This window comes from Phyllobates terribilis, unplaced genomic scaffold, assembly GCF_046119375.1.
Source record: "Phyllobates terribilis strain yellow unplaced genomic scaffold, ASM4611937v1 Scaffold_3__8_contigs__length_932513732, whole genome shotgun sequence".
Taxonomy (NCBI): domain Eukaryota; kingdom Metazoa; phylum Chordata; class Amphibia; order Anura; family Dendrobatidae; genus Phyllobates; species Phyllobates terribilis.
The window spans coordinates 322769691-322796505 of record NW_027362763.1 but is presented as its reverse complement, the minus strand read 5'-3'; the positions used below and the strand labels follow the sequence as shown (position 1 = coordinate 322796505).

General features: G+C 42.5%; 1 protein-coding gene across 2 annotated transcripts in view; it reads right to left on the bottom strand.

Moving 5' to 3' along the window:
• LOC141259322 (probable cation-transporting ATPase 13A4) overlaps positions 1-26815 on the bottom strand; it is a 153296-nt gene that overhangs the window by 66769 nt on the left and 59712 nt on the right. For both annotated transcript variants that reach the window (XM_073675079.1, XM_073675080.1), the window contains exons 10-16: positions 19811-19981; positions 17604-17761; positions 11701-11889; positions 8720-8781; positions 7822-7972; positions 6541-6627; positions 463-619 (exon numbers count right to left, since the gene is read on the bottom strand). In XM_073675079.1, the coding sequence (XP_073531180.1) occupies positions 463-619; positions 6541-6627; positions 7822-7972; positions 8720-8781; positions 11701-11889; positions 17604-17761; positions 19811-19981 (975 nt within the window). The remainder of the gene's footprint in view (positions 1-462; positions 620-6540; positions 6628-7821; positions 7973-8719; positions 8782-11700; positions 11890-17603; positions 17762-19810; positions 19982-26815) is intronic.

The window sequence follows — 26815 nt, the reverse complement described above, 5'->3', positions numbered from 1 at the left end:
TGTTTTTTTTTCATATAAAATAGTTTTCTCCATTGTCCTTGATTCTTTCATTTTAAACATGCGTTAAATGGGTGAGATCTATGATGCAATTGGAATTAGAAACCACCTGTATTTTAGCTCCTCTCTTGGACTTGGTTAGTTGCTATGAATGGTAAAAGTGAAGTTTGAAACGTGCAAGCAGTAAAACGCCTGCACCTTTTGCACCTTTGGATGTTAAAAATATGTTACTAATAAAATGTTTTTGTGTTTTTTTATCTTCCCGATGCTGGACTCAGCTTTCTTCTTTTAAGAGTAGTGTATATACTTGCATTCAACATAAGCCAAATGGTAAAAAAAAAAGGAAAAAAAATAAAAAAACCTATTGGAAACTAAATCCCTTTTATTTGTAAAAGTACATTCACTGCAGTACAAAAATGTGTTTAAAGATTTCAATGGCTTCAATTTTTGTTCTTGTAACAATACCTGTGTCTGGTGTACAAAATTGCTCTACCATTTCCGGAGCGCCTTTCATAAAAACAAGAAATTCATCTTCTCCCATAATCTCAACAATGACTGACATGCGCTGTAGGCTGGATGAGAAAGGAAACTGGTGCAGGATGGCTATACCTTCCACCGGAACCTGATCGATGATAATCAGTTTTGTCACAAAATACATTAATTATTCTTGGGTAAGAATTTCACAGCTTTGTTCTATTACGTTCATATTCAGACATGTAGAATATTATTGTCTGCTGTGCTAATCTAACTCATCAGTTAATGTTAGAAAACAAATGCATTCAGACATGAGACCAGCCAGACAATATTCGAAAATCAGATTGCAGATACTAGTAGAAAATACTTTAGACCTATTTATTATAATTATAATATATTATATAACATTATATACACAAAAGAGTGATTGCTATTCACTTTTAAAGGGGCTGTGGCTTCCTAAGGAGGGTGAATTGGTTGGCTAAAAGGGACATTTATTAAAATGTGCCAAATTGTGCCAAATTTTAGGTCCTAAAAAAGATCATCAGCAAGTTGTGTAAATTTAGATGTGTCTAAAGATGCTCCATATATATCTATTTGAACTAACAGTCCTTCTGAGGACTAATCCAGCTACATATATAAATGCTGGTGATAGCAGGAGTTAGGGAAGCACAAATTGTGGACACAATACAGCACAATAGGGTTCATTACACGTTTTGTCTGGTGCTGCTGCTGCCTGTTACAGGTAGCCATTGGACTAGATATCAGGGCTTTTTTTCCCCTTTTTGCTCTTAATCCTGATTATTTTCTCAAAAAAGTCCAACATTTTACTGCTCCATTTGCTTGTTAGCACTGCAAAATACAGCCAGATCTTTTCAATCATCAGACGTGGTCCCATATTACTGCTATACAAATCCAGAAATTTGTAGGGAAAGTGTAAAATATTCTACTCCATTTACAGTTTGGCAGCAGTGTGTTAGTGAAGCTATTCACATGTGGTCGCTGCCAATAATAGTAAACTACAAGGCCGGTATTTAAAACCGTGGGTGTCCGTCAGACATATCACATATTGCGGTACAAATCCAGCAATTTGTAGGGACTATGCAAAATATTATCCTCCATTTAAAATGGCAAGGCATGTGGCAAGGGATGGGGAAGTGGACGCGGTAGTGAATGCAGAGGCAGAGGCCGTGGGCAAGCTGAAATTGTTCCACAACAAGCACCCACATCTTGTCCCCCTACCTTCCTGTCCCAATTACTAGGGGACCGCAGCACACCACTATCGAACCCAGAGCAGTGTCAAAAAGTTGTTAGTTGGATAGCAGATAACGCTTCCAGTCACTTTGCCACCACCACCACCCTTTCTTCCACACGGTCAAGTCTTAGTAGGTGTGAGTCTGGACCGCATATTTCTCACCCGGATCCTCCTTCCTCCCAACATGCCGAGTTCACGGAGACAACTGATCCCACACTTGGACACTCTGAAGAGCTGTTCACTTTTCCATTTATAGATTCGGGCCTCTCACCCAACCAGCTTCAAGTGGGGCAAGAGGAGATAGCATGTAGCAATGCCCAAATATTTGAGCAGCCAGTCACACGAAGGGGAAGGTGGGAAACTGTAGCAAGAGGTGGATGATGATGAAACACAATTGCCAGAAAGTCAGGAGGAGGACCAGGGAGCGGAAGTGGAAGACGAGGTGGTGGATGATTAAGTCACTGACCCAACCTAGCAAGGTGACATGCAGAGCGAGGACAGAAGAACACGGGGGGGTCATAGCACCATAACAGGCAGGAACAAGCAGTGGTGTGGTGGCCACAGACACAAGGCGGGCAACTGTTCCCCAAACCACCAACACAACAGGAGTTGCCAATACAACTGTTAGGTCTTCCCGAGTCTGGTTGTTTTTTAAAGACTCAGCAGATAACCTCAAAAAGGCAATTTGCACCATCTGACAGGCCAGCATCAGCAGGGGCAGAAAAACTACCAGCCTGACCACCACCAGCATACTCAGGCACATGACAGCAAAGCACCCGACTAGGTGGGCCGAACGCCAGGGTCAAGAAATAGTGTCTGCAGGTGACACCCTGCATCTTCCGCTGTTGTGTGTGCACGCAAATCCCCTGTCCATGGCACATGCGAAGATGCCTCCCGCCCTGCACCTGTCGTTGCACACTCGCAACTACCACCATCAGCAACCACGTTTTTGTCCTTGTCCCATCTCAGTATTCAGTTGTCCCTACACCAGTCCTTGGAATGTAAGCACAAATTCGCTGCCACCCACCCACAGGACACAATACTAAACTATCATTTCTTGAATGCTTGCGCTCGAAATGTTGCCTTTTAGGGTCATGGAGACGGAAGCACTTTGCAACCTGATGGTTGCGGCTGTCCCTCGGAACTCGGTCCCCAGCGGCCACTATTTCTCCCGTTGTGCCGTCCCGGCATTACACAAGCAAGTGTCCGAGAACATTAGCCGTGACCTCAACAACACAGTTGCTAGGAAGGTCCACTTAACCAAGGACACGTGGACAAGTGCTTGCGACCAAGGATGGTATACCTCGCTGATGGCACGTCCTCCCGACGCCAAGGATTGCGGGCCCTGGGTCAATTAGGGTTGCCCCCGCATTCTACATCTCCTGCACCTCCTCTTCAGCATCTATCTCAAAAATAACCACATCAGTCAGAAACTGGAAGCACTGCAGAACTGCCTTGGCCAAGCAACAACAGGTACTGCTGAAGCTTATATGGTTAGGGGACATACCGCACACCTCTGAAGAGTTGTTGACAGCTGTAACAGAGCAGGCAGATCTGTGGCTGTCACTGCTAAACCTACAGCCAGGCATAGTCAATTGTGACAATGGCCGGAACCTGGTGGCGTCTCTGAAGCTAGGCAACCTCACAAATGTACCATGCCTGGCCCATGTGCTCAACCTCTCAAAACCTATCCATATCTGCCTGATCTGCTTGTCAAAGTACGCCGTGTGTGTGCCCATTTCAGAAAGTCACCTACAGCTTCGTACTTCATACCACCGTCGCTGTGCTTCACCAGCTTTTGCTGCTTCCATCTCACTGACTGGTGTGCGATCTCACCACGTGTTGGAACTCAACCTTGCAGATGTTGGGAAGGATTTGTGAGCAGCAGAGAGCAATTGTTGAGTACCAGGTTCAACATGCCCGTTGGCATTCAGGTCAGCCTCTACACATAAGAACTGAGGAGTGGGCATGGATGTCAGACATCTGTGTCATCCTCCAAAACTTTGAGGACTCCATCAAGATGGTGAGCGGTGATGACGCCATAATTAACTTCACCATTCCACTTCTCTGTCTTCTGAAATGCTCTCTGTTCACAATTAAAGAGAATGCATTGCAGGCGCAGCATGATGAGATGGAGCAAGGAACCATACAGGGTGATACCATACAGCCCAGCATCATCTCATCGCAACACGGATTGGGTGCTAATGGGGAAAAGGAGGAAGAGGATGAGGAGGAACAGGAGTTGGTTTCTTGCAGTACAGATGGTACTCGTGGATAGCCTGAGGAAAGGAAGAATGAGGAGGAGGGGGAGGATGAGGAGGAGAGCATGAACAGTTGTTCTCTTGTTCAGGACATGGCTGTTGGCAGTCTGGCACACATGTCTGACATTATGTTGCGCTGCCTTTCCCATGAACGTCGAGTTGTGCGCATTTTGGCCAACAGTAATTACTGTTTGGTCACACTTCTAGACCCATGCTACAAGGGGAACTTTCTATCTCTCCTTCCAGTGAAAGAGAGGTCTAGTAAAATGTACCAGAAGGCCCTTGTTGCAGAATTATTAAAAAAATTCCCATTTGAAAGCGCTGGTGGCAGAGGTCACAATTCCTTGGACAACCAAGGAGTACAGGCGAGGGAGACAAATGTGATGCAGCGTAGGTAGGTGAACACTGTCAAAAGTGTGGGACAGTTTCCTCAGATCCTCCCAACGTCCAAGCCCTGTTGCACAGGGTATTCTGACAAGGAGGAAAAAGTTTGGGAAGATGCTGAAGGAATATCTTGCCGACCATACCAACGTCCTCCGTGATTCCTCAGTGCATTATAATTAATGGGTATCCAAGCTGGATACGTGGAATGAACTGGCTCTCTACGCCTTGGAGGTCCTGGCCTGCCTTGCCACTAGAGTTTTGTCAGAGCAGGTTTTTATAACTGATAGGCGTCCCCGTCTGTCAACTGAAAATGCTGACTCTTATAAAAATGAACAAGAGTTGGATTGGGCCAGACTTCTCAACACCACTGGCTGATAGCAGTGGAACATAAAGTCAAATCAAGTGGCTTTATTGGATGGTCTATTACCATGCACCTTTTCACTCCCAGATATGGGTATACACTTCCTGTTTTTGTCTATTTTGTGTTGTCCTCATCCTTCTCCTCATCCTCCACCAGGATATCACCAGGGTGACCATGATGCCAGACCCACATAATTTTTTTAAAGGCGTTTATGATGCCTGTAGGAATTTTTTTTAGAGGCCTACCTTTAAAATTCCGTATGATATACAGTATGTTCATGTATATTCCCCAGGGGTAAATGTTTTTCAGCCCATGCACTTAGTGCATGAGCATTACCAGTATAGGAGAGCCACTCCTTAATGGTAACAATTTTTTGAATGAGGACCTCCCTACATCACATTCAAAGGGGTATTGGAGTGCGTCCAATTTTTTGGCAGCACTTGCATTCACTGAATAGGCAATAACAGTATAGGAGACACACTTCCTAATAATCTGAACATTTTTTTTTTACTGAGGCCCTCCTCTATGTGTCTTCAAAGGGGTATTGGGATACGTCCAAATTTTTAGCAGCCCTTGCAGTCACTGCATACAGAATACCAGTATAGTAGACCGCTCCTTTATAATGGGAACATTTTGTTACTGAGGCCCTCCTCTATGTGTCTTCAAATTGGTATTGGGGTTTATCAAAAATTTAGGCAGCCGTTGTAGTCACTGCATACGCAATAACTGTATAGCAAATCCGCTCCTTTGGAGTATGTCCAAATTTTTTGCAGCCCTTGCATTCACTGCACAGTCAATAGCAGTATAGGAGACCCACTTCCTAATAATGGGAGAATTTTTTTTACTGAGGCCCTCCTCTATGTGTCTTCAAAGGGGTATTGGAGTGCGTCCAAATTTTTGGCAGCCCTGCCACTCAATAATGGAAACAACAAAGCATAGCCAGCTAATGGCCCTCTAACAATAGTGAGGGCCGCCTGATGGCCAAATAAAAATAGGTTTTGAGACTTTCAGAGTCCCTCCTTCATAAATGTAACAGGATGTGTCTGATTATGTCTCACACACCACATGGCCAGATAAGGTAGTAAAATTTCAAAATGACATTTATTGGTAAATGTATTGTTCACCATTGAAAGCAAAGCAAATGTGCAAAAACGCATCAAAAACGCTATGTCTGAACATAGCCAAGGTGTGGAGGATCATGTTTGTTTTTGGTTATTTATTTTGTTTTATATACAAATCATTACCCTGGAAAGGATGTTCCTTAACATTTTTCTCAGGAAAATCCATTTTGGTTTCATTTTTGTATGTTTTATTGTGAGCCTGTAAAAGTGGCGTAATACTCTAACATTGTTCACAGCAGTGACCTTGGAATCAGAGATGCTTTCAGGGGTCTTCCCCATGCTGATTCCATGTCATTTGAGCACTATTCACATCGATTAGGGCAATTTTTAGTCCCCCTCTAGACCTCCAGGGAGGACCACTGTAAAAATGCTCGCGTTTCCCATAGACTTACATTGGGCTCGTTGCTCGAGTTGAGCACTCGAGCATTCCAATTTCCTTGACCCGAGCAACGAGTACCCGAGCATTTTAGTGTTCGCTCATCACTACTGTTTACCTATTGTAAATTATTAATCTGCAACATTGTTTAAGTAATTTAAATAATAATTACATTTTATATAAAATCATCAACATAGTATAGAGCTGCAAATTAGAAACAATTACCATATATCATACTGCGGTGTATAGATTCGCTAAACTATATGCACTAGAGGAATATGTTTGAACAAGGTGCATTCTGGAGAATTTACCTTTTCAGAATCTAATCCGGGTCTAACAATTTTATATGGCTGTGAGTCCTCATCTTCTTTGGTTGTCATGTCAGTATCTTGTAAAACCTAAATTTATAAGTTAGCAACAATGATCACATTATTCATATGTACATAACATATACTATGCAGAAATCATGCACTTGGCTTGCTAATCTAATTGTTTTATGAACTTTAAATAAGCAGTCAGTCAGAAATATAAAATGAAAATATATGAAACAGGAATTTTACAAAATAGATAACAGGTTTTTACATAGTAAGGCTACTGAATACTTGCATTACCTTGTATGCTCCACTTTTAGAAGCAAGCAAATAAAATAAATTCATAATTCACAATTGAGGCAACTAATGCAAGGAAACCCTATTCATCATTATGGGGTCTGTCTTGATTCCATTATGTGTCCTGTTTTAGAATGGAAGAAAATGTGCATTTTACAGAATATTTTTTTCCTTTCTAAAAACTCACACATAACGGAATCCAAATCGTTCAAACTGGAGTGCATTCAATCATCAGGTGGTTGGAGATACTAGGAGACAGAGTTGGAGCCCCAACATACATGGAAATGGACTTAACTATACAATCCCAATCGTTAGAGCTTTATTTAGTGCAGCAGCTACATATCATCAATGGAGAGAAATATTCAGTGCTTCAGGCGACAAAGAATATGAGACGTTTTGACTCTCCTGAGTTTTTGTTTAGATGTCATATAGAAGTCCTCTATGTCTAAAAGCTGCAGCACCAGTATATGTAAGGGGGTGTCCTGGTGTAACGGGCCCTAAGCAGCACTAAGTAGGAGTTCCCACTCAGCGCTGCTTAGAGCTAGTTACACTTAAACTCCCCCTTAAATACTATACTAGTGCTGTGGGTTTTAAACAAAAAATCAGGAGAGCCAAAACGTCTTATTCATGGTCTCCTGAAGCACTGAATATTTTTAGCCATTCATGATATATACCTGCTGCACTAAATAAATCCCTAAAGATTGCATTTACTTGATAGTGTGCATTGAAGATCATTTCCACATAATGGAATTGAGATGACCAATGGAGCCCTTCTGCTTCTGTTTGCAATGGATCCATCGAGGACATGAATTCTGCTTGTTTGTTTTTTCACAAGAAAGGACTGAGCTAGTGTGGGGCTAAAGGGACTTGTGCTGTAAAGGCTAAGTGCCAAAGGGAGAATAGAACAAGACCCATACAGAGCAGGTATATCAGGATACATTTTCATAAACATATTGTTTGAATTTTTGGTTATACAGAACATACCCAGCCTGTTCCCTCGAACATTTTCAGGTCCAGTGGGTCTCCCTGTATTTTGTCATCCAGGAAAATCAATGAATGACAACTGACCATTCCTACTAGAACCGGACTCCATGGCAAGCTACTCTCTGGTGTAAATAAATACACTTCCTGGAAGCTACAAGAAAATTCAGATGTTATCACAAAAAAAAACGAAATTAGACATACAGTAAAATGTTGCACTAAATCAGCTAAGAATGATGAGTGAATGTTTGTCTAAAATAACTTCTTCATTTTGAAAATCAAAGATCAGGGAAAATATAATTATAGTAACTAATTATTTCTATAATAACTATAATTATAACTATAAAAAATATATATTTATGCCCAGGCTAGTCAACTATATTTTTCCCCAAAGAAATTTTAATAATCCAAATACTTGCCAATGCTGACCCAATATTGCTGTTTCTGATTTCTGAGCTATTCTAGATTCAAGATAGATTAGGATATTATTTATATTAGTTCGATTAGGCTCAGATTAGAGAGCTCGCTGGTTGGGAAAATACAATTGATGAGAGAATTTGGGACTCGTGATGAATGGCATGGGAAAATGTTAAGTGTTAGGCGTTAGGCAGTGGATATTCACCCTCATAGCTAAAGAAGTAATATCGAGTGGCCTTAGGTCCTATTAATGTGGTTACTTTGCTTGCAAATTTAGTAAAACTGGTCAATTACAGTTCGAATGTATCTCTAATGTAGTCATTGAGAAAGTATTTCTACTAATGAATGTTGTGGATTGTGTAAAGTCATACATTAATTCTACAGATGGACTTTTTCTCTATTTTGCTCTATTTCTATTTTCTTCTTCCATTTACTCAAGCACATATATTCTTATTTTGCGTCCTATTATACAGTGTAAACTTACCTTCTCTCATCAGAAGGAACAATACCCCATAATTCCATTCCATCTTCTGTTAAAGTACCTGTCTATATATAAAATCATTATGAATTATAAAGATGTTGATGGATATATGAAAAAGGGCAGTTACAAAAGTTCTTAAAAGAATGGGTTGACAGTCAAAACCATAGGTCAAAAACATTTAATGGGTATGAAAATGAGCATTTTTTAAATTTACTGAAATTAAAAATTCTCCACCTAACTTCTGGCTGTCAGTATTGGTTCTAATTCTGTTGATACTCCATTTGTAATCTCGAGCAAGCCTAGTGTAGTCTCAAATAGAATGCCATTACTAACATTAGATTTTTAGGGCTGGTTTATTGCATTTAGCAGTGAGCATATGTGGCGCCCCTGCGGGTTCAGTCGCCACAGAGGTACTGCATCTCACCCAGAGGTGAGGTATCTCATTCTCAGGTAAGGATAGAGTGCTACCCGGGACCCTAACACCTGCATCCAACACTACACTACTCCAGACCAGCAGGAGGGGCAAATGGGTTGCTCTCCTGCTTAGCCCTGTCTATGGCTGGAGTGGGGGGAACCAAAGTGAGGGGGAACCATGTAGTGGGTGTGGGTGGAGGAAGTAAATCAGGGGAGCACTTGTTAGGAATAGTATAAAGAGGGAAGCCATCTTGGGAGTTGAGGAGAGTCAGAGGAAGACAGTGAGAGGAGCAGGAGCTCTGTAGGAGCTCTGCTCAGGAGGAGGGCCTAGAGAGAGGCCCAGGACAGACTGAGAAGGAGAGGAGGAAGGAACGGGAGCAGAGAGAAGGCTCCAGGAACAAAGAAGGGATCCCAGGGGTACGGGCAGTGCTGGAGGCCACCCTTACGCCCGAATCTGCCAGGCGGTGGAGGGATTGAGCCGCAGAGGGGACCGGCCCCTAACTAGTAAGAGTTACAAAGTTCAACTAGAAACCGGAGGCTTCTGTACTTTCAGGGTGCAGTTGCCACATCCGCACTCAGGTTGCCAAAAAGGTAACCACATAGGATCCAGGGAACTCCAGGTTGCCCAGAAATATCCAAGGATACCGGCTTGGGACATTGTTTGGCGAGGCGCAGGGCAAGAAGGGTGATGGCCAGGGCAGAAAGATGGCTGAGAAGGTCATATAGAACGGGGTCCTGTCAGGCACTCTTGAAACACCTGGGAGTTTGCTGAACCCCTGCCTGGTGAACGCAGCACGACGTGGGAGGTCATAGTCCAGAAAGTGTAACCTTAGGAACTTAACAACTGTGAGTAAACCCTGAAGACTGCACCCCACTGTCTCTGTGAATTATTCCGGCCGCACCATCACCCCCTGCACTGCAACTGCTTCAGCAACATCCATAACATCTCAGCACAGCCCTGGAGCTAAGCTCTACCTGTGGAGAGCTAAACCAACTCTGCTTCATTAACAACAGCTCCAGAGGACCTGCTCTGCAGCGGCGGCTCCCTCTAGCCGCATATGACAGGTGGCATCACAAACTCTATACAAGAACTATAAATCCCCTGTAAATATTCCCCTTTTGATTGACCGCCCTGGGTCACGGACCGGGTCGCCGCCACTGTGACATCTCCCCTAGCAACGACCGGCTCGGCACCGAGTACCCCACGGCCCAGGGGGCGCATCACATACACCAATCAGGTATTATTTATGACACATGCTCAGTGCCGTCTTCTTCCAGCATCACTCCCATCTGCTTGTACTGTCTGTGTCTACCGCAACTGAGTTATCTTTACTGAACATGGGCCGATGGCCTTCAGCCACAGATTCTTCAAGAGGTTCATGAGGCAGACAGACAGGTCAAAGAAGAGGAGAGGTAGAAAGTTAGAACAGTGGGTTGACCAGACTGAGCTAGCACTGACTCAGCTTTAGGAGAAATGTGGTCCTCTGGGTTGCCGAATGCCAGAGTAGTAAGATTGCCTGTGTGTGTAAACAAGCTGACCTATGACACTGATATGAGGAAGAAGGGTGAGTACAGCAAAAATGAAAACAAATTATATAAACTTAAATTGTGGTTTTGAAAAAATGACTTTGGATATTGGATAATTGTATAATGCCCATTGATTTCGAAGTGGCTGTATCAATATGGTCATTTGTCCATCATCAATGTCTGAACTCTAAGCTCTAAAGAGCTAAAAAGGATCAGCTAAACTCACCAAAATTGTCAGTTTAAGACATCTTATATAGAATCTCTAAGACAGCTGTAGAGGCCCAGCTCCTAGCTTGTTACATTATTTTTTAGAACACAAAAAAAACAAAACACAAAACCCCCTGTAAACTGCACATATAACATCATGTCTGGTCATTATTTAGAGAATTGCACTTACTTCTCTAACATATGCCTTGGCCAAGTCAAACGAATCAGACTTAATTTTATTATCAGTATAATTTAACTCTTTAGCTACATATATTGTGCTTGCAAAATAACCATTGTTCAAGTAACTGGCCAATAAACATACATGTTTGGCATAACATACAGTATATGGAGGTAGGAAATTCAGCTACCACACACAATGGCCCCGAGTCATCAAGATTTGCACTTTTCATGCTGGTTTTGATGAGGGCTTGGGATGAATTTCGAGGCACCTGATTCACTAAGAGGCGCATGCCTGTTAACAAATCAGGTGAGACGTAATGTGGCGTGCACCTTTATGTGCGCCTCACCACAAATCTTACTCCAATTGTAGACTGTAGTAAGATTTCTGAAGTAAGGAACACTGCCGCTCATTGTGAATTTGACAAGTGGGGTCATTCATGCCCCCATTCCACCCAACTCTGCCCACTTTGTCAGGGTCAGGCAAAAAGTATGTGAAAAACTTGCAAAAGTTTGGAACAGCCTTGGGTTGAGCAAACATTTGGCAAATTTTCAAAGCTTTTCATGCTACAATTCTGGTGTAAAAACATTGCTGAATAGGGGTCATTATCTTTTTGATCATACAATTATTAGACAAGAACCACATGATAATAATTTACCTTATCAAAACAAATAATATTTAGTTGTCCGCACATATTAATCCTTTGTGCACTTAGACAAAATATGCCATTCCTCTGAAGTCTGGTTTGGGAATACAGTATACAGACTTGGACTGCTGCTGGCAGTGCTGGGGAAATGCTGACAGTAATGACAAGTAATGTCCAGATGACAGTGTCTGTTGGGGAAGCCTAAATCAAACATGAGACTGAATTTATCAAAATCTTAATTGAAATATCTTAAATTGACATCATAAATTCACATAATAACTGTATAAAGCTTTATGGCTGCAAAAACACTGCTGGATAATAAGATACTACAGTGGGTACGGAAAGTATTCAGCCCCCTTTAAACTTTTCACTCTTTGTTTCATTGCAGCCATTTGGTAAATTCTAAAAAGTTCATTTTGTTTCTCATTAAAGTATACTCTGCACCCCATCTTGACTGAAAAAAAACAGAAATGTAGAAATTTTTGCAAATTTATTAAAAAATAAAAACTGAAATATCACATGTTCATAAGTATGCAGACTCTTTGCTCAGTATTGAGTAGAAGCACCCTTTTGAGCTAGTACAGCCATGAGTCTTCTTGGGAATGATGCAACAAGTTTTTCACACTTGGATTTGGGGATCTTGTGCCATTCTTCCTTGTAGATCCTCTCCAGTTCCGTCAGGTTGGATGGTGAACGTTGGTGGACAGCCATTTTCAGGTCTCTCCAGAGATGCTCAATTGGGTTTAGGTCAGGACTCTGGCTGGGCCAGTCAAGAATTGTCACAGAGTTGTTCTGAAGCCACTCCTTTGTTATTTTAGCTGTGTGCTTAGGGTCATTGTCTTGTTAGAAGGTGAACCTTTGGCCAAGTCTGAGGTCCAGAGCGCTCTGGAAGAGGTTTTCATCTAGGATATTTCTGTACTTGGACGCATTCATGTTTCCTTCAATTGCAACCAGTCGTCCTGTCCCTGCAGCTGAAAAACACCCCCATAGCATGATGCTGCCACCACCATATTTCACTGTTGGGATTGTATTCAGCAGGTGATAAGCTGTGCCAGGTTTTCTCCACACATACCACTTAGAATTATCACCAAAAAGTTCTATCTTCGTCTCATCAGACCAGAGAATCTTATTTCTCATAGTCTGGGATTCCTTCATGGGTTTTTGAGCAAACTCTATGTGGGCTTTCATATGTCTTGCACTGAGAAGAGGCTTCCATCGGACCACTCTGCCATGAAGGCTTGACTGGTGGAGGGCTGCAGTGATAGCTGACTAGCTGGACGGCCAGGTCTAGGAAGCCTTCTGATGTTCCTAAACTTCTTCCATTTAAGGATTATGGAGGCCACTGTGCTCTTAGGAACCTTGAGTAATGCAGAATTTTTTTGTAACCTTGGCCAGATCCGTGCCTTGCCACAATTCTGTCTATGAGCTCCTTGGCAGTTCCTTTGAGCTCATGATTCTCATTTGGTCTGACATGCACTGTGAACTGTGAGGTCTTATATAGACAGGTGTGTGCCTTTCCAAATCAAGTCCTATCAGTTTAATTAAACACAGCAGGACTCCAATGAAGGAGTAGAACCATCTCAAGGAGGATCACAAGTAAATGGACAGTATGTGACTTAAATATGAGTGTCTGAGCAAAGGGTCTGAATACTTATGACCATGTGATATTTCAGTTTTTCTTTTTTAATAAATTTGCAAAAATTTCTACATTTCTGGTTGGTTTTTTTCAGTCAAGATGGGGTGCACTTTAATGAGAAAAAAAATGAACTTTTTAGAATTTACCAAATGGCTGCAATGAAACAAAGAGTGAAAAATTTAAAGGGGTATGAATACTTTCCGTACCCACTGTATATACCATATCTTGAAGTTGATCGCAGCATTCCGGGAGCAAGGGGAGGTAAGCGCTGATTATTTACCTCTTTTCCGGCATTCCGCGCGGTCTGTGCCAGGTCCCGGTGGTTGTCATGGTGACCTGATGTCGTCATGACAACATACGGATCACCAGACAGCAGGAAGTTACTTTGATCATGCGCAGTGCGCGATCAAAGTAATTTCTGCCTGTGCAGCGCTGACAGCCTGGACAGCATAGAGATGCTGCAGCATCTTTATGCTACACAGGCAATCAGACTGCAAAAAGTGAAAGTCCCGCAGTGGGACAAGATCTAAGATTAAGAAAAAGTATCAGAAAGTGAAAAATTATTTTAAAAAAATATATACTGTACCCATAAATAAATATGGTTATGAAAAAAAACAATAAAAGTATACATATTTGGTATCGTCGCATCTGGAATGACCTATAAAACTGTCCCACTAGTTAACCCCTTTAGTGAAAACCATAAAAAAAATAATTAAAAAACAAAGCAAAAAACGATGCTTTCTCATCATATCGCCAAACAAAAAATGATATAAAACTCGATCAAAAACACGAATGTAAATAAAAATGGTACCGCTGAAAACGTCATCTTGTCTCACAAAAAATAAGCTTCCATACAGCTCCATCAGCTGAAAAATAAAAAAGTTATAGCTTTCAGAATAGAGCGATACAAAAATTTTTTTTTCTATAAAATAGTTTTTGTGGAAAAGCGCCAAAACATAAAAAAAATATATAAATGTGGTCCCGCTGTAAACTTACTGACCCAAATAATAAAGCTACCTTATTAATTTTACCATATGTGGAACGGCATAAAAAAAATTCCTGAATTGTTGGTTTTTGTTCATTCTGCCTCCCAAAAATTGGAATAGAAAGTGATCAAAAAAGTCATATGCCCGAAAATGGTACCAATAAAAATGTCAACTTGTCCTGCAAAAAACAAGTCTTCACATGACTGTCGGCGGAAATACGGAAAAATTATAGCTCTCAAAATATGACGATGCAAAAACGAATATTTGCAAAAAAAAAAAAGGGCTTTTTAGTGTGTAACAGCTGTCAATCATAAAAACCCGATATGAATCTGGTATCGCTGTAATCGCACCGGCCCGAAGAATAAAGTCATCTAATCACTTATTTCGCATGATGAAAGGCGTAAAAAATAAGCGCTAGTGTTAGGGTTGTGCTAGGGCTAGGGTTTTGCTAGGGTTATGGTTAGGGTTGTGCTAGAGTTAAGGTTGTGCTAAGGTTGAGGTTAGGGTTGTGTTGGGGTTGAGATTTTTTCAAAAGTAAAGAAAAAAAAAACGATGGCGATATGGCGACCATTGTTAAGAGCAAGTGCTCCCTACTTGAATTTGCATCAGGTGCACTTAGTATCACGGGTGCTCAAGTCTCCGCCAAATATGTTTTGCGGCTGTAATACAGCCAAAAAAAACTTGCGAGGATTGCCTGCCATGCACGAGCGATCCCCACATGTTTTTTTTGATGTCTGAAACATGCGGGGTGGGGACTCGAGCATCAGCGATACATGTTGCATACCCAAGTACTCGATGCAAACTCAAGTAGCGAACACATGCGCTCAAGACTAATGACAACTTATTCAATATGACAACGTAATATTATCAAATTATGTGTCGTGTCGTACCTCTAGGTTCAAAATGGTCACTATACCCCTTGATGAAATCCTTGAGGGGTCTAGTTTATAAAATGGGGTCACTTGTGAGGGGTTTCCACTGTTTAGGCGCATCAGGTGCTCTCAAAATGCGACATGGCGTCCGCTCTTGATTCCAGCCAATTTTGCGTTCAAAAAGTCACACAATGCTCCTTCCCTTCTGAACCCTGCCAAATGCCCAGAAAGTGCATTTTCCCCACATATGTGTTATCAGCGTACTCAGAAGAAATTGCACAACAGTTTTTGGAGTCAAATTTCTCCTCTTATCCTTGTGAAAATAAAAAATTTGGGGTAAAAGATCATTTCTGTGGAAAAAGTTTGATTTTTTTTAATTTTCATGGCTCCGTGTTATAAACTTCTGTGAAGCATCTGGGGGTTCAGGGTGCTCTCCACACAACTAGATACATTCCTTGAGCGGTCTGGTTTCCAAACTGGTGCCACTTGTGGGGGGTTTCTACTGTTTAGGCACATCAGGGGCTCCCCAAACCTGACATGGCATCCGCTAATTATTCACGCAAATTTTACATTCAAAAAGTCAAATGGAGCTCTTTCCATTCCGAACCCTGCTGTGGACCCAAACAGTGGTTTTCTCCCACATATGGGGTATCAGCTTAATCAGGAGAAATTGCTCAACAAATTGCATAAATTGCTCAACAAAATGCAAAATTGGGGGCTGAAAAACATTTTTGTGGGAAAAGTGAAAATTGTATTTTTACGGCTCCATGTTATATACGTCTATGAAACACCTGGGGGTTCAAGGTGCTCACCACACATCTAGATAAGTTCCCTGAGGGGTCTAGTTTCCAAAATGGTGTCACTTGTGGGGGGATTTCCACTGTTTAGTCACATAGAGGGCTCTCCAAACGCAACATGGCGTCCGCTAATTATTCCCGCAAATTTTACATTCAAAAAGTCAAATGGCGCTCCTTCCCTTCCAAACCCTGCCGTGTGCCCAAACAGTGTTTTTTCCCCACATATGGTGCATCTGCATGCTCAGGAGAAATTGCAGAACAAATTTTGGTGCCCTTTTTTACTGTGACTCTTGAAAAAATAAAATTAGGGTCTAAAGTAACATTTTTGTGTAAAAAAAATGAATGTTCATTTTTTTCTACTACATTCCAAAAATTCCTGTGAAGCACCTGAATGGTTAATAAATTTAATGAATCTGGTTTTGAGAACCGTGAGGGGTGCAGTTTTTAGAATGGATTCACTTTTGGGTATTTTCCATCATAAAGGCCCCTCAAAGTGACTTCAAATGTGATGTGGTCTCTAAAAAATGGTTTTGTAAATTTTGTTGGAAAAAATGAGAAATCGGTGGTCAACTTTTAACCCTTATAACTTCCTAACAAATAAAAATTTTGGTTCCAAAATTGTGCTGATGTAAAGTAGACATGTGGGAAATGTTGTTTATTAACTATGTTATGTGACAAATCTCTCTAATTTAAGGGCATGAAAATTCAAAGTTTGAAAATTGTGAAATTTTCAAAATTTTTGTCAAATTTCTGATTTTATCACAAATAAACGCAAGTCATATTGAAGAAATTTTACCACTATCATGAAGTACAATATGTCATAAAAAAACAGAATCAGTGGGATCCTTTCAAGAGTTCCAGAGTTTTTACCTCATAAATTGACAGTGGTCAGAATTGTAAAAATTGGCCTGGTCATTAACGTGCAAACTACCCTCGGGGTTAAAGGGGTTTTCCCATGAACCAATGTCCATTTTAATCAATAGATCTTGGAATAATAAGTTCCACAATTGGATGTGTTTACATTAAAGGTTCCTGTGCCAAGATAATCTTATAAATGTGCCCCTGTTGTGTACGATGTAATGGCTGTGTCTTACTGTGCAGGGACATGTTCTGATCATACTACAGCTCCTGGGAAGGAGGGGGGAATAGAGAAAAAAAATATACAGATAATACAGACTGGGATCACAGCTGATTCTTTCTTTGAAATATAATATTGTTTAAAAACAGCTGATCCTTTTTGTGAGGTAAACATTTCTGTGATCCCTTGCTGTAATACCTGTATATTCTTTTGCTTCCTCCCTGCCCAGGAGATCTGCTATGATCAGACCATTTCCCTGCACGCTCATGCACAGCCATTACACAGGACATAGTAGGGGCACATTTGTAAGATTAAATAAAATGTTCCTATGCTGAAATAAACACATCCAATTGTGGAACTTATTATTACTCCAAAATCTATTGATTAATATGAACTTTTGTTCATTGGGAAAACCCCTTTAAGGAAGGTTCTTTTGAGAATATACATACAGTAATGCTCTGAGAATAGCCATTTTGGTCTGGAATATCAATTTTAGTTATTACCTGCTAGAACAATTTTTTATCACAAAGCTGAAAAACAACTTACTCCATTTCTTGTAAAGACAATAGGGGTGTAAATCACTCCAATCACTGTAACTGCCAAAAGCCCCAATAAAAATCTGATTGCATCTCTGTGAAGTTTAAAGTTTACTGGTTTAGGGTAGAGGATCGACCTCACAAGATCACCTTTTGCTGTATTGAATCCTTAAAAAAATATAAAAAGAATGTTTACTAAATAATAGATAATTATTTGAACAGTTTACACATGAATCGTCGTACAACTTTACACATTTAATACAAATTGTTGCTGCTCCTTTGAGAAGTCATTGAAAAGTCTATTTAAAGAGGTTTTTCCACAACCAAAAGTTCATTTTAAACAATAGATCTTGCAATAGCAATAGGTTCCACAATTTAATGTGTTTAAATAAAATGTTCCTGTGCTGAGATAATCTTATAAATGTGCCCCTGCTGCGTACTGTGTAATGGCTGTGTCTGATCGTGTAGGAACATGGTCTGATCATACCACATCTCCTGGGCAGGGGAGGAAGGAAATAAGTATACAGACATTACAGCATGGGATTACAAATTACTTTTTCTTTGAGGTAAAACATTGTTTAAATACAGGCAGGGAAATGTTTTACCTCACAAAAACAATCAGCTGCGATTTCATACTCTAATGTCTGTATACTCTTTTGCTTCTCCCCCTGCCCAGCAGATGTGGTATGATCAGATCATGTTTCAGCACGGTCAGACATATCCAATACATAGTACACAGCAGGGGCACATTTATAAGATTATCTCAGCATAGAAACAATTTATTTAAACACATCAAATTGTGGAAGTTCTTATTATTCCAATATCTATTGATTAAAATAAACTTTTGTTTGTGGGAAAATCTCTTTAAGCTATTGTTTTCTTAAGCTTTAATTCAATAATAACCACATAACATAAATTTATAAGAACTGGGTCCGCAAATTACCAGACAAATGCTCATCGTATAGAGGCATCTGCCTATAACAGCTGGCGTTAGTAACGCCTGAGACTGTTTCACTATTTAAATGCAACTGTCAATCTTTGACAGCAGCATTCAAGTAGTGCAATCACTAGTGCACACGTGCACTGGTTCCAATCAGCCCCTATGACATAATCGGCAGAAACTGATGGGTTATCTTGGCAGCCAAGGTTATGCTGAAGACCCATGTAAATGTTATCCTGGCCATTTTCACTCTATACTCCAATACTGTGATATTCTAGTTCAAGTTCCCTAAAAGAACTTTATATATATTTACTTATATACAACTTAAAGGAAACCTGTCGTGTTAGATAATTCTATTGACCTGCAGATACTAGCTATTCTTCAGGTTAATCTAGCTAGGAAGATGCTCGTCCACCATATTGAAAGTACGGCACCCTGAAGAAAGTGAACTTTTCTCCGCCAGGGAGCAGTCAGCTTTCAGTCACACAGGTTTCTTGGCTTGGTTACAGTCACTGTTCACAGAACTGTGATCGGCGGCTAAACGCACACCCCAACACTTTGGATTGACTGACAGATGGTTCTGCCTCGACACACTGCTGAGCCTGCTGGCAGTCATAGTGCCGATGCGTGTTTAAAAGTGTAAGCGGTGACTGAAGCAGCATCACATGGCCTGTATGACTAAAAGCCGGCAGCTCCCAGAAGGAAAAAAAATAATATTCTCCTGGGAGATGCTCTTTCAGTACGGCAACTGGATACCCTCCATTACTTCATCAACCTACAAACTAACCCTATACCTGCAGGTTAATAATGTTATCTAATGTGACAGGTTCCCTTTAAAAATAATCTGTTAGCATAAAAACCACAGTACATTTTAGAGAACATAGTCTTAAAAATATTGCACCCTTATGGTTTCAATCTGTTTCTGTTTTAGTTCAAAATTCTCCTTTATTCAATTATGCTAATGAGGTACTTGATACACCCTTTTGAATGGCAGAAGAATTCAGTGCACATTCCCACTTACTGTACTTCTACTTATTGAACATCTATTTCTGCCCACTATTCCATGTCTGACAGCACAATCCAAAGTACAAACAAATACCACATCTGTACTCATCATTGTTGGAAGCCAGCACTGATTGGATGCAGGGATCATGTGGCATTGTTATCCCCGGGATAGCCAGTGCCAACACCGTGGGAAAAGCATTGGAGGTGAGTATAGGTGTTATTATTCTACGGTATCTTCCTTAATATACAATAGTTAACTTATATTCTTATACCTGTTCTTAATACAACAGCTTTCACCAAACATTTGCTAGGAGCTTGAGTTTGGATGACCTCTGTGCCACAGAAGAGGACATGTCTCTTGTAATCTTCACCACTGTGTGTTTTCCAAGGAATGGAATTGTCAATATTTGGCAATGGTGTCTTGCTCACAGGAACACTTTCCCCTAAAATACAACCAAATATTAGAAACATTGTTTGCAGAAGAAATGACAGTTTCTGAAATCAAATAACTGATTGCAAACTAATACTTTACATCTTGTGCTGACACAAACTAGCATATCGGGCATTGTCATATTTGCATGGTGGTGTAAAATATCCAGTTGTAATACAATACATTAATTCTACAAAGTGGAGTGAAAAAGAGTTGTTGGTACAATAACTTCTTGGAGCTTTCTATAGATATTAACCTCTCTATTTTCACCTTTTAAAGCAGACTTTTCACCAATTTTAGCATGTTAAACTGACCACGTCATAAAAAATAAAGACTGGAGAGCTGATGAAACCGTGTTTTTTATTTTTTAATTTCTCATCTCCATTGCAAAGATATTAGCATAAATTAGAATCTAAATTTTGTAAGTGTTTAAGGTGTTACCATAGAATTGTCTCTGGGAGCATGTAATTTTTTCCCTAAGTGAGGTGGACCAATTATAATCAGAAGGTGTCATGTAGGGGAAAAAAAGAATATGCCCACAGACATGGTCAGACCAGGCTTTCTCCTTTGAGACATTTAATGACACACAGCCCTGCTCTCATTTGAAATTTGACTGCCAGCAACTTCTGTGCAGTGTAGAGCAGAGTGTCAATGCAAACACCTCTTGCAGATATACCGTCATGGTGTTATCAGTGTATGTGTGTGTGGGGTGGGGTAGTAGAGCAGAGAATGTATGATTACAAATACCTCTGAAAGATTTAATTTCTACCCAACACTGAGAGCACTATGAGAGGAGATCTTCAAGAGGTGATACTCATTACACTCAACTCTGCTGTGCACAGTAGCAGCTGGTAGTCAGATCAGGTAGGGGTACAATGCTGTAAATAGGTCTCACCGGAGAAAGTCTATTCTTCTAACCTTTTCTAGGTGAGGCGTGTTCATTTTTTTCCTACTTATGATTGATCAATGTCATGCAGAGGAAGAAGTACATGCCCCCAAAGATGAATCTCTGTTAATGTCTGCTCATACTTACCCTAAATTATAAACTAATCTTTACAAGCTAATCTCACCTTAGTTCAGATGACAAATTATAAAAATAAAACAGATGCTTTATTCACCTCTGTAGCCACTATTCCATGAGGTCTCCAATTTAACATGCTAAAACTGATGAAGTCATCTTCAGTGACGAGATACTTTTACTAATATTCCGTTGTGCTATTTTTAACTGTTTTGCCTCCATATTACATTTCTCTACAAGATTACATAAATCATGCTAATTTTTACATTTAAAAATGCCTATATGTTTATTATAATCGCCCCCAGTGTACTTGTAACTTCAGTGGATCTACCCAATATGTTCAGTGTCAAATAGAGGAATCTGTTTTTAATGTCCACTAGATAATTAATTGTGGGAAAACCCCTTTTAGTTTGTTATTATAGTATATTGCTTGTTATTGTTACCCTTATTTCTTGATGCTATTTTGCTGCCATTTTAGTAATGCTATAATTGTAAATCACTTGCAATGTCCATAACATCTAGTATTAAATGAAAGTAAACATCAGTGTCTATTTTACTGTCAGTATTTCAATATGAAATGACTTTATAAGCCCACAAACCAAGCAAGCAGTTTTTAAATCAAAGCCTTTAGACTTTTATGAACTTCTAATGCTAAATCTAAACTGTTAGGTAGAGCATGCAGGTACTGAATTTTCTCAGTAAATAATTATTTCAGACATCACATAGATTCTTCGTTATTTGGATAAAACATATTAGTTACCATAGAAGAGCTTTTAGAAATGTGAAACATAAATCAAAGTCTTCAAGTTTTCCTCATCCCTAAAAGAAGCACTCCAATTTTTTATCATTTTAATAAATTGCAGTCATCATAGTATATAGCATTGTGTACTTAAAATTGCTTATATTGCTTTCTACCCAGCTAAAACTTCTTTTCCATTAGGTCTATGACTAGAGATGAGCAAGCACTAAAATGCTTGGGTGCTTGTTGGTCGGGTTGAGCAAACTGGAACGCTCGAGTGGTCGACCCAAGCAACAAGCCGAATGTAAGGGAAACTCGAGCATTTTTCCAGCGGGCCCCCTCCCCCCCAAGCGGTCTGGAGGGGGCCTAAAAATTTCCCTACTCAATGGTAACAGTGCTCAAATTGCATGGGAACAGCATGGGAAAGACCCCAGGAAGCATCTCTGACTCCCAGGTCACTGCTGTGAACAATGTTGTCAGAGTATTATGCCACTTTTACGGACTCACAATAAGGCTATGTGCCCACGATGCAGAAATGCTCCGGATTTTTCCTGCGCGTTTCTGCATCTTTCTGGCAGAAAAAAAGCATGCGGGTTTTACATGCGTTTTTTCTGCCAGGTAGAAGCATTTGTGAAGCGTTTTTAACATACGATTTCGCATGCGTTTTGTCAAGCGCTTTTCCAAGTGATTTTAGCATCACTTGGAAAAGTACTTGACAAGTTGGAAACACAATATAAATCCATGCAAACGGCATGGATTTATGTTGTGTGACAAAGTTACGATGCATAAGAATAAAGATGTTAAAAAAAACCTTTATACTCACCTTCCGATGTCCCCTGGTCTCTTCTACGGTGCGTCCAGTGTCTTCGGCGGCTCGCGGTGCTCTAAAAAGGACCTTCCATGACGTCAGTGAGTCATATGACAGGTCATGTGACAGGGGGGAGGGGACAGGTCATGAGGGGGGGGCAGCCTGCTTGGGGCATTATGGGGGAAGGAGGACAGCCTGTATGGGGCATTATAGGGGGGGGAGAACAGACTGCACGGGGCATTTTATAAGTGGTGAACAGCCTGCAATGAGGAATTATAGGGGGGGGAGAACAGCTTGCAATGGGGCATTATGGGGGGGGAGAACAGCCTGCAATTGGGCATTTTAGGAGGGGAGGGACAGCCTGCATTTGGGCATTATAGGGGGGAAAGAACAGACTGCATGGGGCATTTTATGAGGGGTGAACAGCCTGCAATTGGGCATTATAGGGGGGGGGACAGAATGCATGGGGCATTATGGGAGGGGGGCAGTCTGCATGGGGCATTATAGGTTGGGAGAAAAGCCTGCAATGGGGCATTATAGGTGGGGAGAAAAGCCTGCAATGGGGCGTTATAGGGGGGGGGGGGGGACAGTCTGCAATTGGGCATTATAGGGGGGAGAACAGCCTGCAATGGGGCATTATAGGGGCGGGGAGAAAAGCCTGCAATTGTGCATTATAGGGGGGGAGAACAGCCGGCAATTGTGCATTATAGGAGGGGGAGAACAGCCTGCAATGGGGCATTATAGGGGGGAGAACAGCCTGCAATGGGGCATTATGGGGGGGGGGAGAACAGCCTGCAATTGGGCATTTTAGGGGGGGGAGAGAACAGCCTGCAATTGGGCATCATAGGGGGGAGAACAGCCTGCAATTGGGCATTAGAGGGGGGAGAACAGGCTGCATGGGGCATTATAGGGGGGGGGGAACAACCTGCAATTGGGCATTATAGGGGGGGAGAACAGCTTGCAATGGGGTATTATAGTGGAGAACAGCCTGCAATGGGGCACTATAGAGGAGGGGAGAACAGCCTGAAATTGGGCATTATAGGGGGGGGGGGACAGCCAGCAATGGGGCATTATAGGGGGGGGGGTAAGAACAGCCTGCAATTGGGCATTATAGGGGGGAAGAAGAGCCTGCAATTGGGCATTATAGGGGGAGAACAGCCTGCAATGGGGCATTATAGGGGGGGGGAGAACAGCCGGCAATTGGACATTATAGGGGGGGAGAACAACCTGCAATTAGGCAAACATAGGGAGGGGACAGCTTGCAATGGGGCATTATATTGGGGAGAACAGCCTGCAATTGGGCATTATAGGGGGGGAGAACAGCCTGCAATTGGGCATTATAGTTGGGGGGGGAACAGCCTGCAATTGGGTATTATAGGGGGGAGAACAGACTCCATGGGGCATTCTATGGGGGGGAGAAAAGCCTGCAATGGGGCATTATAGGGGGGGAGAAAAGCCTGCAATAGTGCTGTAGCATCGGCATCTCTGCCTTCTTCCAGGCAGAGACACCGTCCCTCTCACCTCCTCGCTCCCCGCTCTCCTTCCCAGCCTGCTGTCAGCGCGCGCAGCCCTGTAGCTTCGGCGTCACTGCCTCCTGCCGGGCAGAGACGCCGTCCCTCTCCCCACGCTCCCCGCTCTCCTTCTCAGCCTGCTGTCTGCGCGCACAGTCCCCCGGGCACTGTGCTTAGGGTGCACGCGCGCTCCCCCCTCTTAAAGGGGCCACTCGCGCCGTCCTAAGGAGTCCCCGGCCAATAGCCGAGGGTCCTCCCATATATGGAGGTGCCCGAGCAAAGTTGTTGCACAGTTTCTGATCTCTGCTTCAGCCCTCAGGTCCCGCTGCTAGCCTGACTCCTCGTCCTGCCTGCCAGCCTGTTATCTGCCCGTTACCTGCCGAGCCTGCCAGCCTGCTCACCTGGAGCGCTCACCTGTTACCAGCCTGTTACCTGCCTGTTACCTGCCCTGTCGGCCAGTCCGCTCACCTGGGAGCATCCGCCTGTTACCTGCCCTGTCTGTCAGCTCGCTCACCTGGGAGCGCTCACCTGTTACCTGCTGTGTCTGTCATACCGCTCACCTGGGAGAACCCGCCTGTTACCTGCTGTGTCCGTCAGCCCGCTCACCTGGGAGAGCCCACCTGTTACCTGCCTGTTACCTGCCTTGTCGGTCTGCCCGCTCACCTGGGAGCGCCCGCCTGTTTCCTGCCAGCCTGCCTGGAGGCTCTGGCATCTCTTGCTGTGACCACCTGCCTGGTAAACTTAGAGACTACTACCTGCTCTGCTGTCATGTACCGTGACCACCTGTCAGCTACCAGAGACTTCTGCCTGCTTGCCGTGTCCATCCGTCATACCGGTCAGTCCCTGCCATCTGACCCGTGGGAGCCACCTGCTCTCTTACAAGGTCGTCCCAAGAGTAGCACCTGGTCCCTCAGCCCGGATCCTCCCTGGTCACGGTGTCGTTTGCTGCCGTCCGACCAGGGTCGGTTCGGGTTGATACTTAGTCACTCCCCTCTGGGTCCCTCCTTGCACCTCGGCACAGAGGTTCCACCACCCGGACCCGTAACAAGTGCATTATATGGGGGGGGGGAGAACAGCCTGCACGGGGCATTATGTTGGGGGGGGGGGGGACAGCCTGCATGGGGCATTATGTGGGGGGGAGAGAACAGCCTGCATGGGGCATTATGTGGGGGGGGGGGGGAGAAAAGCCTGCATAGGGCATTATTTGGGGAGGAGAACAGCCTGCAATGGGGCATTATAGGGTGGGGATGAACAGCCTGAAATGGGCATTACAGGGGGAGAACAGCCTGCATGGGGCATTATGTGGGGGGAGAATAGCCTGCATGGGGCATTATGGGTGGGGGGGGCACAGCCTGCATGGGGAATTATATGGGGGCCGGTATTCTGTATGGAACATTATATGGGGGCCAGTATTCTATATGGAACATTATATGGGGGCCAGTATCCTGTATGAAGCGTTATATGGGGGCCAGTATCCTGTATGGACCATTTTATGGGGGCCAGTATTCTGTATGGAGCGTTTTATGGGGGCCAGTATTCTGTATGGAACGTTTTATGGGGGCCAGTATTCTGTATGGAGCATTATATGGGGGCCATAATACTTTATAGAGGACTATGTGGTGCCCAGAATACTGTATGGAGGATTATACTATCCGGTCTGCACTGTGCGCTGCGAGGATTTCTGAGCTATTGTAGATTTTACAATAGATATCCGTCATGTAATGTAAGAAGTGAAATCTTTGGCCTTGTACTATATATATATTTCTCTGCGGTATCTGTGCTTCATGAATCGTGGTATGTGTTAAAGGGGCCCACTGAGAATCTTTCACCCAGGGCCCACAAAAACCTGGAGCCGGCCCTGGACCTGATGACGCTATGTGGCCAGCCAATCACTGTAATGCTACAGCCAACATGGCTACGGCATTACAGTGAGTGGCAGGCAATCCTTGCATGTTCATTAGCTCTCTAAAGAGCCCCAGAGATGTGGGGAGGGCACCCAAGCTCCCGCCCGAGCATCCCGGAAATACTTACCGAGCATCTTGAACAGTGAGATGCTCGGTGAGTACCGAGGAGTGACGAGCACGCTCGCTCATCACTATCTATGACATCACGTGATTAAAAACTGACTAGCTGAATCCTTCTAAGCTCTATGTAGAAAAAAATAAGTCAATTTTATCTGCATGAATCATAAGTCATTACAAAAAAATCCCTGGCAGGTGGAGGAGCAGAGCAGCTAGGTCAGCAGTTGAAGAGATAAATGCAGGGACACAAGACTTCCTGCTTCTACATAGAGCAAAGAAAAGAGAAGAATTAGCTGTGCAGTAAAGCAAAATGAGCAATTGTAAGTACAGCATGCCATATAACAGAATGACTGCAATATATTACGCAACAGGATAAATACTTTGATGAGAGTCTTCTTTAATTACAGTATTTATAAACACCCCCAATTCCACAATCAAGGACATTCATGTATTTCACCAGTTATTCAACGATGACATTGAAACAAACTCTTCTCCATAGTTTAGAACACACCTCCATACATTCTTCACTTCTACAGGATATGCAGTGGTTTATAAGTGGTCTAATAAATACCTGCCTTTGTATATCATAAGAAAGTTAAGAAAAAGCTTTGAAGATGCCAAAATATTTCTAGGTCAATTCACTGAAATGTCTCCCACTAGAGATGAATGGATCGGTCAAATTCAAGTTCTCCTGTATGCAATTTTCCCCCAGGATGTTCGATTCGCAGAGAAGTTATACTCCATGAATTT